At 39.1% G+C, this 12,892-nt stretch overlaps 1 protein-coding gene across 2 annotated transcripts in view; it reads left to right on the top strand.

Moving 5' to 3' along the window:
• UHRF1BP1L (UHRF1 binding protein 1 like) overlaps positions 1 to 1,621 on the top strand; it is a 54,933-nt gene extending 53,312 nt beyond the window's left edge. For both annotated transcript variants that reach the window (XM_021409826.1, XM_021409906.1), the window contains one exon: positions 27 to 1,621. In XM_021409826.1, coding sequence (XP_021265501.1) covers positions 27 to 152 — 126 coding nt within the window. In that variant the 3' untranslated portion in view covers positions 153 to 1,621. The remainder of the gene's footprint in view (positions 1 to 26) is intronic.

Below are 12,892 nucleotides of genomic sequence, written 5' to 3'. Positions count from 1 at the left end.
ATGTTTTTCTAACCCAATCGTTTCAGCTTATTGAAGAAAACGAATGTCTCAAACAGGAACTAGCCAAAGCTAAAATGGCTCTTGCTGAGGTCCAAATGGAAAAAGATGCCCTGCTTCATCGTATAAAGAAGATGAATGTTGATCATCAGTAGGACAGTGTTCTGTCAGTGCAAGGCATCGTCAGAACTTCAGATGATTGCAGCATCTGAAGAACTGTTTGTGAATTGCTGGAAGACATGGATATTTTTTTTGGTCACAAAGAAAATTTTTCTCATCACAAACAAAAAGCTTTTGAAATAGTTACTATTCTGAAAATGTCATTAGGTATTGTAACTTTTTTCAGCCCATTTTAAACTGAAATGACATTGGAGAAATCAGTTTATACCGTACTTGATTAATTTACTGAAGAAAAAAATCATATCAAATACTTTCAATATTATCAAAGATGTTATTTTTAAATTTTTTTTTTTTTTGAAAACTGGATGGCTCAGCAATGAAAGAAGGTGCCTAGTTGCTTAACTGAGTAAAGTGCACCATGCCACATTAACAAACTGTACCTCTGTTAAGATTATGTTCTAGTATTACTAGACAGTTTCTGTATAGGAGGTTACATTTGCACTATGATGATACTTTAGATCCTCTAGAATAGTATAGCTACTGAAAGTTAAAATAGCCCTAAACTGGCCCTAAATTCTATGTAATTTGCCCAGAGAGGATTTTAAGAACAATCCTCTGGTGCTATAGAGTTCCGTATACCCTTTCCACACGTACTCCTAAAATACCACAGTAAATGCTGGAGAATGTAAGAGGGCACACTACTGGACTTTATTCCAGCATGAAAGCCCATACATCTGTACAGCTGGTCTAATTTAGACGTTCACGCGTATGCTTTTCTCTCTCTGTGATGAGGAGATAGCCCTGCGGAAGGATCCAGCAGTTTGTGAAAGGTGAACTTTGAGCCATTCTGCATCCATGTCTGATTCCGTGAACTTCATCAGACATGCCCAAGGATTTAGTCCAGTGTATTTAAATATGTAAGGTCAATGCTTGTGAGGGGAGGGGAGGGAAATTCCTACAAGGATTCATTAATTGTATATTGCTTTTTTGATTATAAATATATATATATACACATATATATTAAAAAGCTTTAGAGAAACATTTAATTACCCTATAAAATTGTGAGATTACATGAGATGTAATTATGCAATTTAAACCATGGGTGATTTGTATAAATTAAACAATTTTCAGCTAAAAACTGGTACGAATGAATAAAAAAGCACAATGCTGTGAAACAGAGATGATCAGTGTGCTTCTGAACAGTTTTGGGAACAGCATTAAAAAAAATACATACCTATAGGAGACTGTTTTTGCTAGAAGTGAGAATGACTGAATAACTTAACTGGTGACCTTGAATCTGACAGCTAGAATCTTGTATTTACTACCACAAATTGTTTCTGCTCCATGGGATGTCTGAGGGAAGTTTTGTTTGTAGACACGCAGATAAATGTAGATACATCTCAAAAAGTATTTAGTACCCAGTGGTTTGACTTTGTGTATTCAGGCTATCAAACTGGTTTAAATTAAACTGCTTTTCATTAAAACTTTTTTGGAGGACACAGAATTTTCTCTGCTGTAAAAAGTTATTGAGAGTGTGTAATTTTAATCAAGGGCTCTATGGAAGAACTGGTTCAGGCACTATTTTAAAGCCTGCCTTCCAGAACCTGGAACTCCCTTTAATACCCATGGAAAATTTTTTCCTATTCTGAATACGGTGAAAAAAATGTGTACAATGGTTTCTAATACAGAAACTTAATGTGCGTATCTCAAAAAGGTATTTAAGACATTGCAGTGTTAAACGTGGGTAGTCCGATTTACACAGATCTCATGTCAGATTCAGGGGAGGAGTTCTCAACTGGTTGAATTCTGATTGGTACTCTTAAAGTTGGTAATTCTAACTCAGCTTACCCCTGCCAAGATCTAGTTAGAATTATTATAAAGAAAGGGATGTGTAGAGTGGTTAGCAGCATGTTGCTGGAATAATATGTTGAGACTTGTTTCATTTTTAAAAAGAAATAAACAGCAATATCAGACACATCTTCCTTGTTACTGCACAAGCTGGCACCTGTTTCTGTTAGCAAAAAGGAAAAACAAAACACCCAGCCCAAACAAAGCAGCTCTTCCCAGGGCCGATACAGAAATTCTGTTTCATCTTCTTGCACTTCATTGCAACTGAATACATTTCAGGACAGTTTTGAAGCAATGAGCATAATGCAGTTCAGGAGGGTGTGCTTGGTGGTGGACTTCACGTCACTGAGAGCGATGGTACTGCGTCACTCTGGCATGAGTTTTGCCATTGAAAAAGTAAAAAGAGAGAGTTAGTTTATTTGTGTTTGAAAGTACAAAGTTAAATGAAGCCTTAATAGGTAATCCTAAAAATAGTAATTAAAGACCTCAGATCAAATAAAAAGGCTTAATTCATTCTCAGGGCTCTGCTAACATTCATAACCTCCTTAAATCCTGTGTACGAAATGTGTATCATCAGTAGAGTCTCTTGAATGAATCGCGGCCTTTTATTCTGCAAAGAACTAAACAGAACAGTTAGGAGAACCTCAGTGTATGCAGAAGACTGACTCCAGAAGGCTTGCAAGCAAGCTGATACCAAGTTTAATTTGGTATCTGCCAAGAGGTAGATTTGTGTAGATCCTGGCTGCTCTCTAGTGTGTCTGTGTCCGTGTCCCTCCTTAATGACAGAGACCGTTCTAGTCCTTGGATTAAATATACCATGACCTTTGGCAGAGGGAAGGATGGTGCTGGCTGGGAGGAAACTGCATTCTTGGCCTGCCTGCATCCATTTTCCCTGGTCCTGTTTTCCATGTCTGTTCAGTCGTAAGCTGGCTCCTCTAGGAATGGACTTTGAGTCTTAAGCTGGAATCGTAATTGATCTCTAAAGGATAACTGCTAGCTACAGAACATTTCCGAAGCCTGACATGGTGATGGTTACCTTTATTCATACAAAACATATGGGGAACATGATAATAAAAACCTCTATCAAGAATCTACACTTCCAGAAGTACAAAATACCATGATACACTGCAGAAGTGAACAGCTCAAAGTGAACGGGTAAGTAAAGAAAGCATTTTCTATACAAAAAATGCGCTTGTATTGGTCTAGTTCTGAAAGCATTTGTACAAAGATCAGGTTAATCACTAGAAGGTGATGTCAGTGCATAGGGAAAGGTTACCAGCAGCAATCATTTGCTGGAAGAACTAAGCTCTGTTTCTCAATCAACTTAAGAGCAAGCTTCAGTCTCAAGGTTAATAGAAAATATGAGCTGTGTAGGTACAGTTCTTACAGTGTACTTTAGCATTCTTATAGGAAAAAAAAAAAGTCTTATAATTCTACTGTTAGTTTCTCTTTGAAATTTAAATGAGTTAAATTTGATGGTCTCCTCTCACCTGTTGCCACTTCAGTTAAATAATTATGTTTTTTTACAAGCTTCAAGCAGTTTAAACTTATCTTAATGAGTGTAAGCGAGGATTAGGCATTTTATCTTTAAATTGTCTAGCTACTAATTAAAATATTTGCTTATTGAGTAATGTGGATTTTGGATATGAAAAATCAAAACCATTTTACAAAAGAGTTATTTCTGGAACACCAAAATGAGAACTTAAAAAAAGATTTCTTGCAACGTGCAGCTTCTCACATACTGTAAAGCAGCTTTCAAGTATGTCATGTGGCTTTTGCTAGCTGAAGCAGATTGCAGGAGCGAGTCTTCAAAACAACAGTGGAATGCTCTTCATAGCCTCTGCTCTTACCCGGAATAAGGAAACATTCTGCGCTTCGAGAACTCTCACGTTGTCAGCTACTTAAATGGGTAAACATTATTAACTTTGTTAGACGGTCATTTTGGTTTTATCTGTCATTGCCCAAGCCAAACCTAACCAGTTACAGGAAAGTATCTCCGTTTTATTCTTTCTTCACTATCCACTACCTTTCTGTTGCTATTATTCATTTTAACATGACGAGACGTGGAGTGGATGCATTTCCTAAAGCTTTTTTTCCATGCAATTTCAGTGTTGACTATTACACTGTCTAAGAATTTCTGAGGGCATAATTTTGGACATAAAAATAAGTTGCATCACAACTCAGTACAGAACTACGGAAAATGCTGACTGCCTTCTGTAGTGTATGAGTTAAGGACTACTGCTGTATCTTCTGTGAAAGTAAGCTGGTAGCATGGGGATGGGTCAACTGGTTGATGCAGTTCTCCTAGGTTAGAGTATGACTGAAGCCACCGCGATTTGATTTGAGTTAGATGATTAGTAATATCTAAAGTATTTGAGCGAGATGGGCACAGATGAGTACTGCAGAAGTGGTAGCATGAGCCAGCAAGTGCTGAGTAACAAATGAACCTCCAAGCAGCCCATTTGTAGAACAAATCTGGATGACTCCTGAGCTCAGCAAAACATTATGATGATGGAAGGTGCAACTATCATAAAAGTCACAGTGTAATTGCATTGTACGAGTAATTACTGCAGGTTTTGAGCAGTGGAAAATACTTCTGCAGGAATAATTACCATATTGAATTGTATGATGATCACTGTTTTTTACTGAATAGAAGAATAGTGCTGAACAGCTCTCAGAAGTCTAAATTTTTCATTCCTTCTTCTTTTAAACACGAATAAAACTCGGTGAGTGGGACTGTCCTCACCTGGCTACCACTAGATGGCAATCCAAGAAGTCACTTGGAGCTCCATTTCTATCCGGACCACTCTGCTTTGTTTATCAACTCACAAACGGTCTAATTAAACGAGGAGATGTCAGTATTTGTAGTTGAAGTTCTTATAAACTTTTGGTTATTAATTTCATAACGTGATTTTAAGACTTTTTTTTTCACTTCTAATTCAGATAGCTTTTTTTCCTACCACCTTCCTTCTGGCATATTCTGTTATCCTTTTTAAATAAAACATATGAACTGCCTGAACACTTAACGATTTCTTTTCTCCCTCTGAGGTTTAAGTAAATAACAAAATATATATATACTCTTGTACCTTTTTTGCCTCTTATAGTAAAATGTTTATCATATTTGTTGGATTAGATGATCTTGTCGATTCTTTCCAACCTTAATGATTCTGTTTGTAGCACTTTATGATTATCTTTTAAAATAAAACATTTGTTTTTTTTTTTCTAGTTTTCCTCAGACTGTGTAGATAAAACCTCCCTCCTTGATATCATCAATTTATTTTTTCAATTATCCTGCTAGCTAGAAAAACTTGCTCATTTTTAGAAAATGGAACATACGTAGAGGTTTTCTGCATTTGGGGAATAACCGTACTTAATCCCTTACCCACCTTTGCTAGATGGTGAAGCAGAAATGCTAAGTCAGGGCTTGAACCAGTGATTGAGCACCTAGTGGGAAGGCAGGGCCAACCCAGGGGAGCTCAGGTCCATGCAATGCATCTGAGTGACAGAAGGGGTGGAGCCAGGATCCAACCCTTCCCAGAGCTCATTTAAGGGTTGGAGTGGAGGCAGGGGTATCTTTCTGGAGAGCCCTGCTTACTTGAGGGCTTTACAGGCCTTCTGAAGGTAAGCAGCTTCTTTTTCCTGTGCATGCTGTTGTTGTGTCTGAGCAGATCCTTGCTTGCTGTGGCCTGGAGTCTTGGTGCTCTGTTGTCTTGTGCTTTCCATTGCGTTATGGGTAGTAATACAACAAAAGGGTTTATATTGACACTATAGTGTGTGATCTGGGGTTGTGCCTTTTTATATTCTGCTCAGTTCTCCAAGAAACTTACAAGCAGAATGACTAAGCAGAGGGAAAAGCAATCTACATAAAATTACTGCAGGAATGGGGCTGTGTTATTTTTGTCATAGTTGGAGAAAATAACATAGCAAGCAGATGTCTCTTCATTCCACTGGAATCTTAATCTGTTCATCCCACTATGATTTTGTTAATTTTATTTCAAGTAAGAGACTGCAATTAAGGATAGGTATTATGGAGAGTTGTTTCTAAGATGTCATCCTGCAATGCCACACAGGAGAACATGTTGTGGAGCTGGACAATACAGTGGGCACCAATGCAATTATAGCTGCTTGGCTGAACAGAACTTGGAGTTGAAACGAGGCAACTCTAGGCAAATTTAGCAGGAGAAATTGTTACTCACACAATAATATTTGTGGGGTAGAAAGCATTCACCAACCAGAAGAAGAAAAACAGCCCAATATGATAGCCTGCCTAAAAACATAATGAAATGTTATTCTCAGTATTTTATTGCTTATACAGGAGTAACGCAAGAATATGGTAAGTTTCAAGTAACCACTGAGAAATTCTCTAGAGCAGAATCAGCTGTTAGCTTTAATGCATCCTAAGTACTCCTAACTTGCTGGCAATGTGCGGCTCTCAAGAAAAGTTGCAGCCTGTAAGTTTCCAACTCCCACTCATCTGAAGGCAAACTGAGAGAGTTCGTGACCTGAACGGTGAAGCTCTTAAATCTTCTTTTACAGTTATCAGAAGTGCTTTCAGCTTATACCACAGGAAAGTATTCCTTCAAGTCATAATTTGAAGAAGATTTTTAAAAGACCCTTTGAAATGGGACTTGGGAAAGTATTTCGGTAGGAATAGGCAACGTGGTTTCTTTTTCTCTTTGCCATTATGCAAAATGTGCCTGTAGTTACTTCCTATAAATCACTGCTGACAGGAAAGAGGGAAAATAGTATTTAAGGGCAGAGAAAACAACTTTAGAACAAATTCTGAGTAACTTATTTAAGAAAACTTGTTCCTGTCTGGCTGCATAGTTGTCATTGGGATTGCCTTTAAGTCTACATGTGTTGCAGTCCAAAAGGAAGGAAAAAAAAATGTTTTACCTAGTAGTAATTAGTGATTGGAGAGGTATGGATTTGAAGGCTGGACTGTTCAGTGGATTAAGAACTGGTTGGCTGGTTGCAGCCAAAGGGTTGTGATTAATGGTTCTATGTCAGGGTGGATGCTGTTCACGAGTGGTGTCCCCCAAGGCTCAGTCTTGGGATTGGTGCTCTTCAATATCTTTAACAATGACATAGATGATGGAATCGAGTGTACTATCAGCAAGTTTGCAGATGATACCAAGCTGAGCGGTGCAGTCAATACACTGGAAGGAAGGGAAGCCATCTAGAGGGACCTGGGCAGGCTGGAGAAGTGGGCCCATGTGAACCTAATGAGGTTTAACAAGGCCAAATACAGGGTGCTGCACTTGGTCTGGGGCAATCCCGGGTATTTATACAAATTGGGGGAAGAACTCCTTGAGAGCAGCCCTGTGGAGAGGGACTTGGGGGTCCTGGTGGATGAGAAGCTGGACATGAGCCAGCTGTGTGCGCTGGCAGCCCGGTAGGCCAGCTATATTCTAGGCTGCATTAGAAGGGGAGTGGCCAGCAGGGAGAGGGAGGTGGTGGTCCCCATCTACTTGGCTCTTGTGAGGCCCCATCTGGAGTACTGCATCCAGGCCTGGGGGCCCCAGCATGAGAAAGACGTGGAGCTCTTGGAATGAGTTAGAGCAGGACCACCAAGATGATCAGAGGGCTGGAGCTTGTCTCCTAGGAAGAAAGGTTGAGGGAACTGGGCTTGTTTAGTTTGGAGAAGAGATGGCTCTGGGGAGACCTCATTGTGGCCTTCCAATACTTGAAGGGAGCATATAAACAGGAGGGGGAATAATTGTTTACATGAGTGGATAGTGATAGGGCAAAGGGGAATGGTTTTAAATGGAGACAGTGGAGATGTAGGTTAGATATTAGGAGGAAGTTTTTCACACAGAAGGTGGTGACGCACTGGAACAGGTTGCCCGGGGGGGTTTTGGATGCTCCGTCCCTGGAGGCATTCAGGGCTGGGGTGGACGTGGCTCTGGGCAGCCTGGTCTAGTGGTTGGTGACCCTGCAGGGGTCAGCAGGGGGGTTGAGACTCGATGATCTTTGAGGTCCTTTTCAACCCAGGCAATTCTATGATTTATTGGCAATAGCACCTTTTATTTCTGCGGTGATAGAAACTTTCATATGGAGCAACACCATCATGTACGTACTAGCTGGCTACTAATTGATTAAATGCTGCCATTAGAGTATCACTGTCATAGTTTCCAAGTGATTAACATCAGTAAGGTGGGAAACTTTAATGCTAATCAGTATAACCTTCTTAAAGTGAGACTTGAGAATAATAGGGGACTTAGCTTCATCAGGTAATGCTTCTGAGTGCTCACCCACAGCGTGGTTCCTGAGATCCACCAGACACTGGCCAGCAGGAGAAGGGGAGACTGTCAAGCAGTGAAGGTGAAGTGTTCTCACTGGTCAAGGATGCTTCAGCTGACTTTAAGTGACCTGAAGCAGCATGTACTTACAAAGGATGAGGCAGAGCTGTAACTCAAGCATACCCCAAGCACGATGTACTTCTTAACTACAACTGCATCCTGACAGAGTAATCTTTCCTGTAAGAAATATGAAGTGATACTAAAGAAGATAAGTAGAAAACAACTATTTTTTTATGGAAGGACATTTACAAATTGTAGCAAGACAAAAATGTGTGAAAATAAACCAATGCTGACTACTAAATCAAGTTGTGTGAGCGTTATGAAATGTACCAAAGGATTCAAAATAGCTGGGATAGATAAACTGATGTAAAAGAAGTCCTATGTGAAGAAAAACAAATTGCCCTGGCTTATATGTTAAAGCTGAATTGTTTCCTTGCTAAAATGGGGGAGAGGGATGAAGTGAGGGGAAACAAACTAGATCATAAATAGGTCTCAGGCTAATGCAGGTTCAGTCCTCACTGAGATATTGTTCAGAGAAGCAGTATCTCAATGAAATGCTAACATCAAAATAAAGCTGGGCAGGACCATATTTTGCTGTTTCAATTTCATAGTTGTTTTATGGTATCTTCTTAACCATCAAATGAAATATATGATGGAATAGTAGTGTCACAAGCTTGCAAATCTGACGCAGAACTTATTTTCAAGAAATTATATGGTGCTTGACAGGTTCAGATGTGAATGGAGGAACAAAAAGTATAAAAAAAAAACTCAGCACAGCAGTTATTTGATTTATATGACTTAAGAAGTTTCTTACTTCAAGCTGTCTCCTTGCATTAAAATATTTTCATACATCTCTATACTTTGCATCTCCCTTACTGGGACAGGCTGAGAGAGCTGGGGCTCTTCAGCCTGGAGAAGAGAAGGCTCTGGGGGGAAACGTATAGCGGCCTTCCAGTACCTGAAGGGGGCCTACAGGAAAGCTGGGGAGGGACTTTTTATAAGGGCATGTAGCAACAGGACGATGGCATGTGGTTTCAAACTGGAAGAGGGTAGATGTAGACTAGATATTAGGAAGAAATTCTAACAAGTTGCCCAGAGAGGTTGTGGATGCCTCCTCCCTGGCAGCATTCAAGGCCACACTGGGTGGGGCTTTGAGCAACCTGGTCCAGAAGAAGGTGTTCCTGTCTATAGCAGGGGGGTTGGAACTCTAGAGATCTTAAAGGTCCCTTCCAACCCAAACCATTCTATGACTTTTTTTTTTTTTTTTTGGGGGGGGGGGGGAAGAGGGATGTTAGAAGTGAAGGTCTAAAAAGCTTTGGTTTAAATTGCTCTGATTTGTGTCATAACTAATTATTTGATTGAAGAACACATTCCATGAATTATTGCATGTGGGTTTTTTTGAATAATGTTGTTCTATTTTCATATCTACAACAGAGTATGTCTCTGCATTCTCTATCCTTTTAACAGAATATGGAAATAGAACATCTGCCACGCATAACCACACTAATTTTCTCTCTTTGGAAAAGAATCCACAGACATGTTCCTAAACATGTTTTGCTGAATCAGCTTCACTTAGAGTGTCATGGGTGTGCGGGTATTCCTGTAATTGTCTCAGCTACCTTTGCTGCTAGGTCTAGGTAAATGTCCTGTTGTGTTCTTTAAACATTCCTCTTACATTTAATATTCTTTGTGTATATTTTTGTGACCTTGAGTTCTTAACTTCAACTCAGCTGCTAAATTAAAATTAATAGGGCTTTTTTGCCTGGTGTTGATAGTCACCTTTGGTTCAAATAAGGTGTAAATCAAATGAAGTGGCTATTTTAGCCACAGACTTTGCCAATTATTATTTTTAATCAAAATCTCTTGTATTGTCTGAAGGCTGGAAAAGAGAGAATTCTCACGTTAGCAGACAAATTACTCATGCTAATATTTTCCTCTCTAATCCACTGAAGAGATAAATGAGACTTAGAAATTCACTGTATAACCACGTTCTTGTATGCAAAAAGCAATACCTCCTTTTCCTAGGCCGTACAGGACCGGTTTTCAAATTTCAATAAACACTAGAATGTTGTTCTGTGGGATCTGGAGAAGTAATCAAGAATGAAGAGCCTTTTTAATGCTGGGCTAACTAAATAAAATATCAAGGGCCCTAATCTTGAGCTTGCAACAACAAAATCACCATCTCTGTCAAACTCAGTATTAACTCTTCTTGACAGGTAACAGGAGCAGCCTTAACATCAGGATGAATGTGTGGTTGTATATATACTGTACAAAAATACAGCCAGCAGTACTCTGTATTTAAATTTACATAAGACGACATTAAACTACATTCTTACACGAGGCAATATCCCTCAGTCAAGACAGGTATATTAGCAAGATGATGAACAAAGCTTACAAAGCTGTTTCTCGTGCTGTGTTAGTACTGGTGTGCATGCATAAGTCTCCACGCTAAAAGGTGATTTATCAGAATAAAAGCGCATGCAGTCAAGCATAATGCAAAGCAACCCTAAGCTTATTCTAAATTGAAATGTTTGAATCAAAAAATACCTCTGTGAGTTTTAATCCCGTCCTCTGAAAATTTCACTCTTTCCCTGGTTGTTGTTTACAAAAAAAAAAACAACAGGTAATGGGTTTATGTTTACCTTTTACATACCACTTACAATTTTATATGCTTCTTTTATGCCACTCCATGGCTCTCCTTTTGAAAGCTGAAGTGGTCTGGTCTATTCAAGCTGCACAAAGGCTGTACTATTCAGCTGGTTGTACCTCTTATCCTTTATCGTGGCTTTTTTCTTATTGGGACAGGTCAAACGTGATGGTCTTAAAAGCTGACACAATGATGCTCATTTCCTTTCCTAATGATTTCCAACAATTTTCTTTGCCATTTTGATTACCATGGAACATTCATTTGGCATTTTCAGAGAAATATCTCCAACAGCTTGAAATTATGGAGATGTGACAGCAGATTTGGAACTGTGAAGAGAGAATTCCAAATTTTCCTTCTACATTGCAACTGAGAAATTATTCCTTTCATCAGTGCTGAATTCCAATTCCTATTTGCTTTCTACTAGAACAATGCCACAATGTAGTCTTGCACACTCAGTTTTACTTTATTCTGAAATCTATTGTTTTCATTAGCAAGATTTGGTACCTTACTTTATACTCTCTGTGGAGATTATGAGTTTGTTGAGACCTCTACAGAGCTCTCACCTCTGCGAAAGCTGACTTCCATTTCACTTTCACCCCTTTAAACAATTGTTCATTCACAAGAGAATTTTCCTTCTTATTCAGTAACAGTTCAGCTTCTCTAAAAGAATTCAGGAAGGATCTTGCCAAAAGCTTTTTAGAAAGCCAAATACAGTCTATTGATTGAATTGCCATTCTCCATTTGCTATTCTCCATGTGCTCTTTGCCTCCTTCAAAGAACTCCGATAGATATGAGACATGACTTGCTTCTCCAAAAGCTTTACTACTGTATGCTGCTAGGTGTCTACCTATTTGCCAGGTGTAGAAATCAGACTTGTTTTCCAACTTCCTCTTCAAGCCCTCTGAGTTATTAGCATCACATTCGCTACTTTCCACTCATCTAATACCAATTTAAACAATAGCTTGCAACTCAGTTCTTAATTTCACGCATTTTGCATTTGAAGTTCCTTGGATCTGGTCAGGCAAGCTGTTTTTATCTGTTGGTTTGCTTAAAAAAAACTTATAGCACTGTAACTACAGTTCATCCCTTGGATTTTGCCTGTAAAGAAGGACCCTGACAATTAAAATGGTGAAAACTTCTTTCGCTTCAAATTGTTATGTCCACTAAAAGGAACTAGTCTGACTCAAGAGTCCAGTACAAAATTACCTTCCTGCAACATTTCTGTTAACAACTACGAAAGTTATAAATTGTGAATATTTGGTAAATTACAGCTGGTAATCAGTGGAAGATTCTTCTTCAGTGTGTATTTGACAGTGCTATATCCATTTGATTTTTGAGAATAAAGTGTTGTGTTCCGTTGGGTATGTGTTAATTCCCACTGCAGCATTAACTGTTTCTTGTCTAACTTTATCGTATATTTCTCCTTTCAAATGTTTATTATTATGTATGTAATTATTACTCTCAGTTGTGTCAACATATTATTTCCCAGCCATGAGTCTGACTTTATTCCTTTTAAATACAGACAGTTCTGAATATTCCCAGTTTTCTTCTGTGTGCAAGATTTGTTTCCACTAACCATTCTCTCTTCAGGACCCACTGAGGTCAGAAGATGCGCGTTGCAGAGTGGCACAGTTGGAATTTCAAATATGTTCTGCCTTACTGGACATCAAAATGTGCACCCACAAGCATAAACATACTTGAAGGATGTATGATGCACTGGTGTTTGCTCAGCAGTTTCTGTTACTAGAGTGATTTACCAATCTATATTCCTAATCACTAGTTGCTACTGTTAGAGCCACAAAGAGAATGGAAATCATTGTTAGGATGCCTCTAGCTATGCTATTGCCTTACAGTGCACCAGCTGCTGTGGTGGCCTTCCTGCGCTGCTGTTCAAGGGCCACGGAGGATAACATTTGCCCACAATTTTAACTGCTGCATGTACCTTCAGTTGCTATCCCTCATCTCTAGTGTGCTTCAT

Source organism: Numida meleagris, chromosome 1 (assembly GCF_002078875.1).
Source record: "Numida meleagris isolate 19003 breed g44 Domestic line chromosome 1, NumMel1.0, whole genome shotgun sequence".
Classification (NCBI taxonomy): domain Eukaryota; kingdom Metazoa; phylum Chordata; class Aves; order Galliformes; family Numididae; genus Numida; species Numida meleagris.
This window is presented reverse-complemented; position numbering and strand designations above follow the sequence as displayed.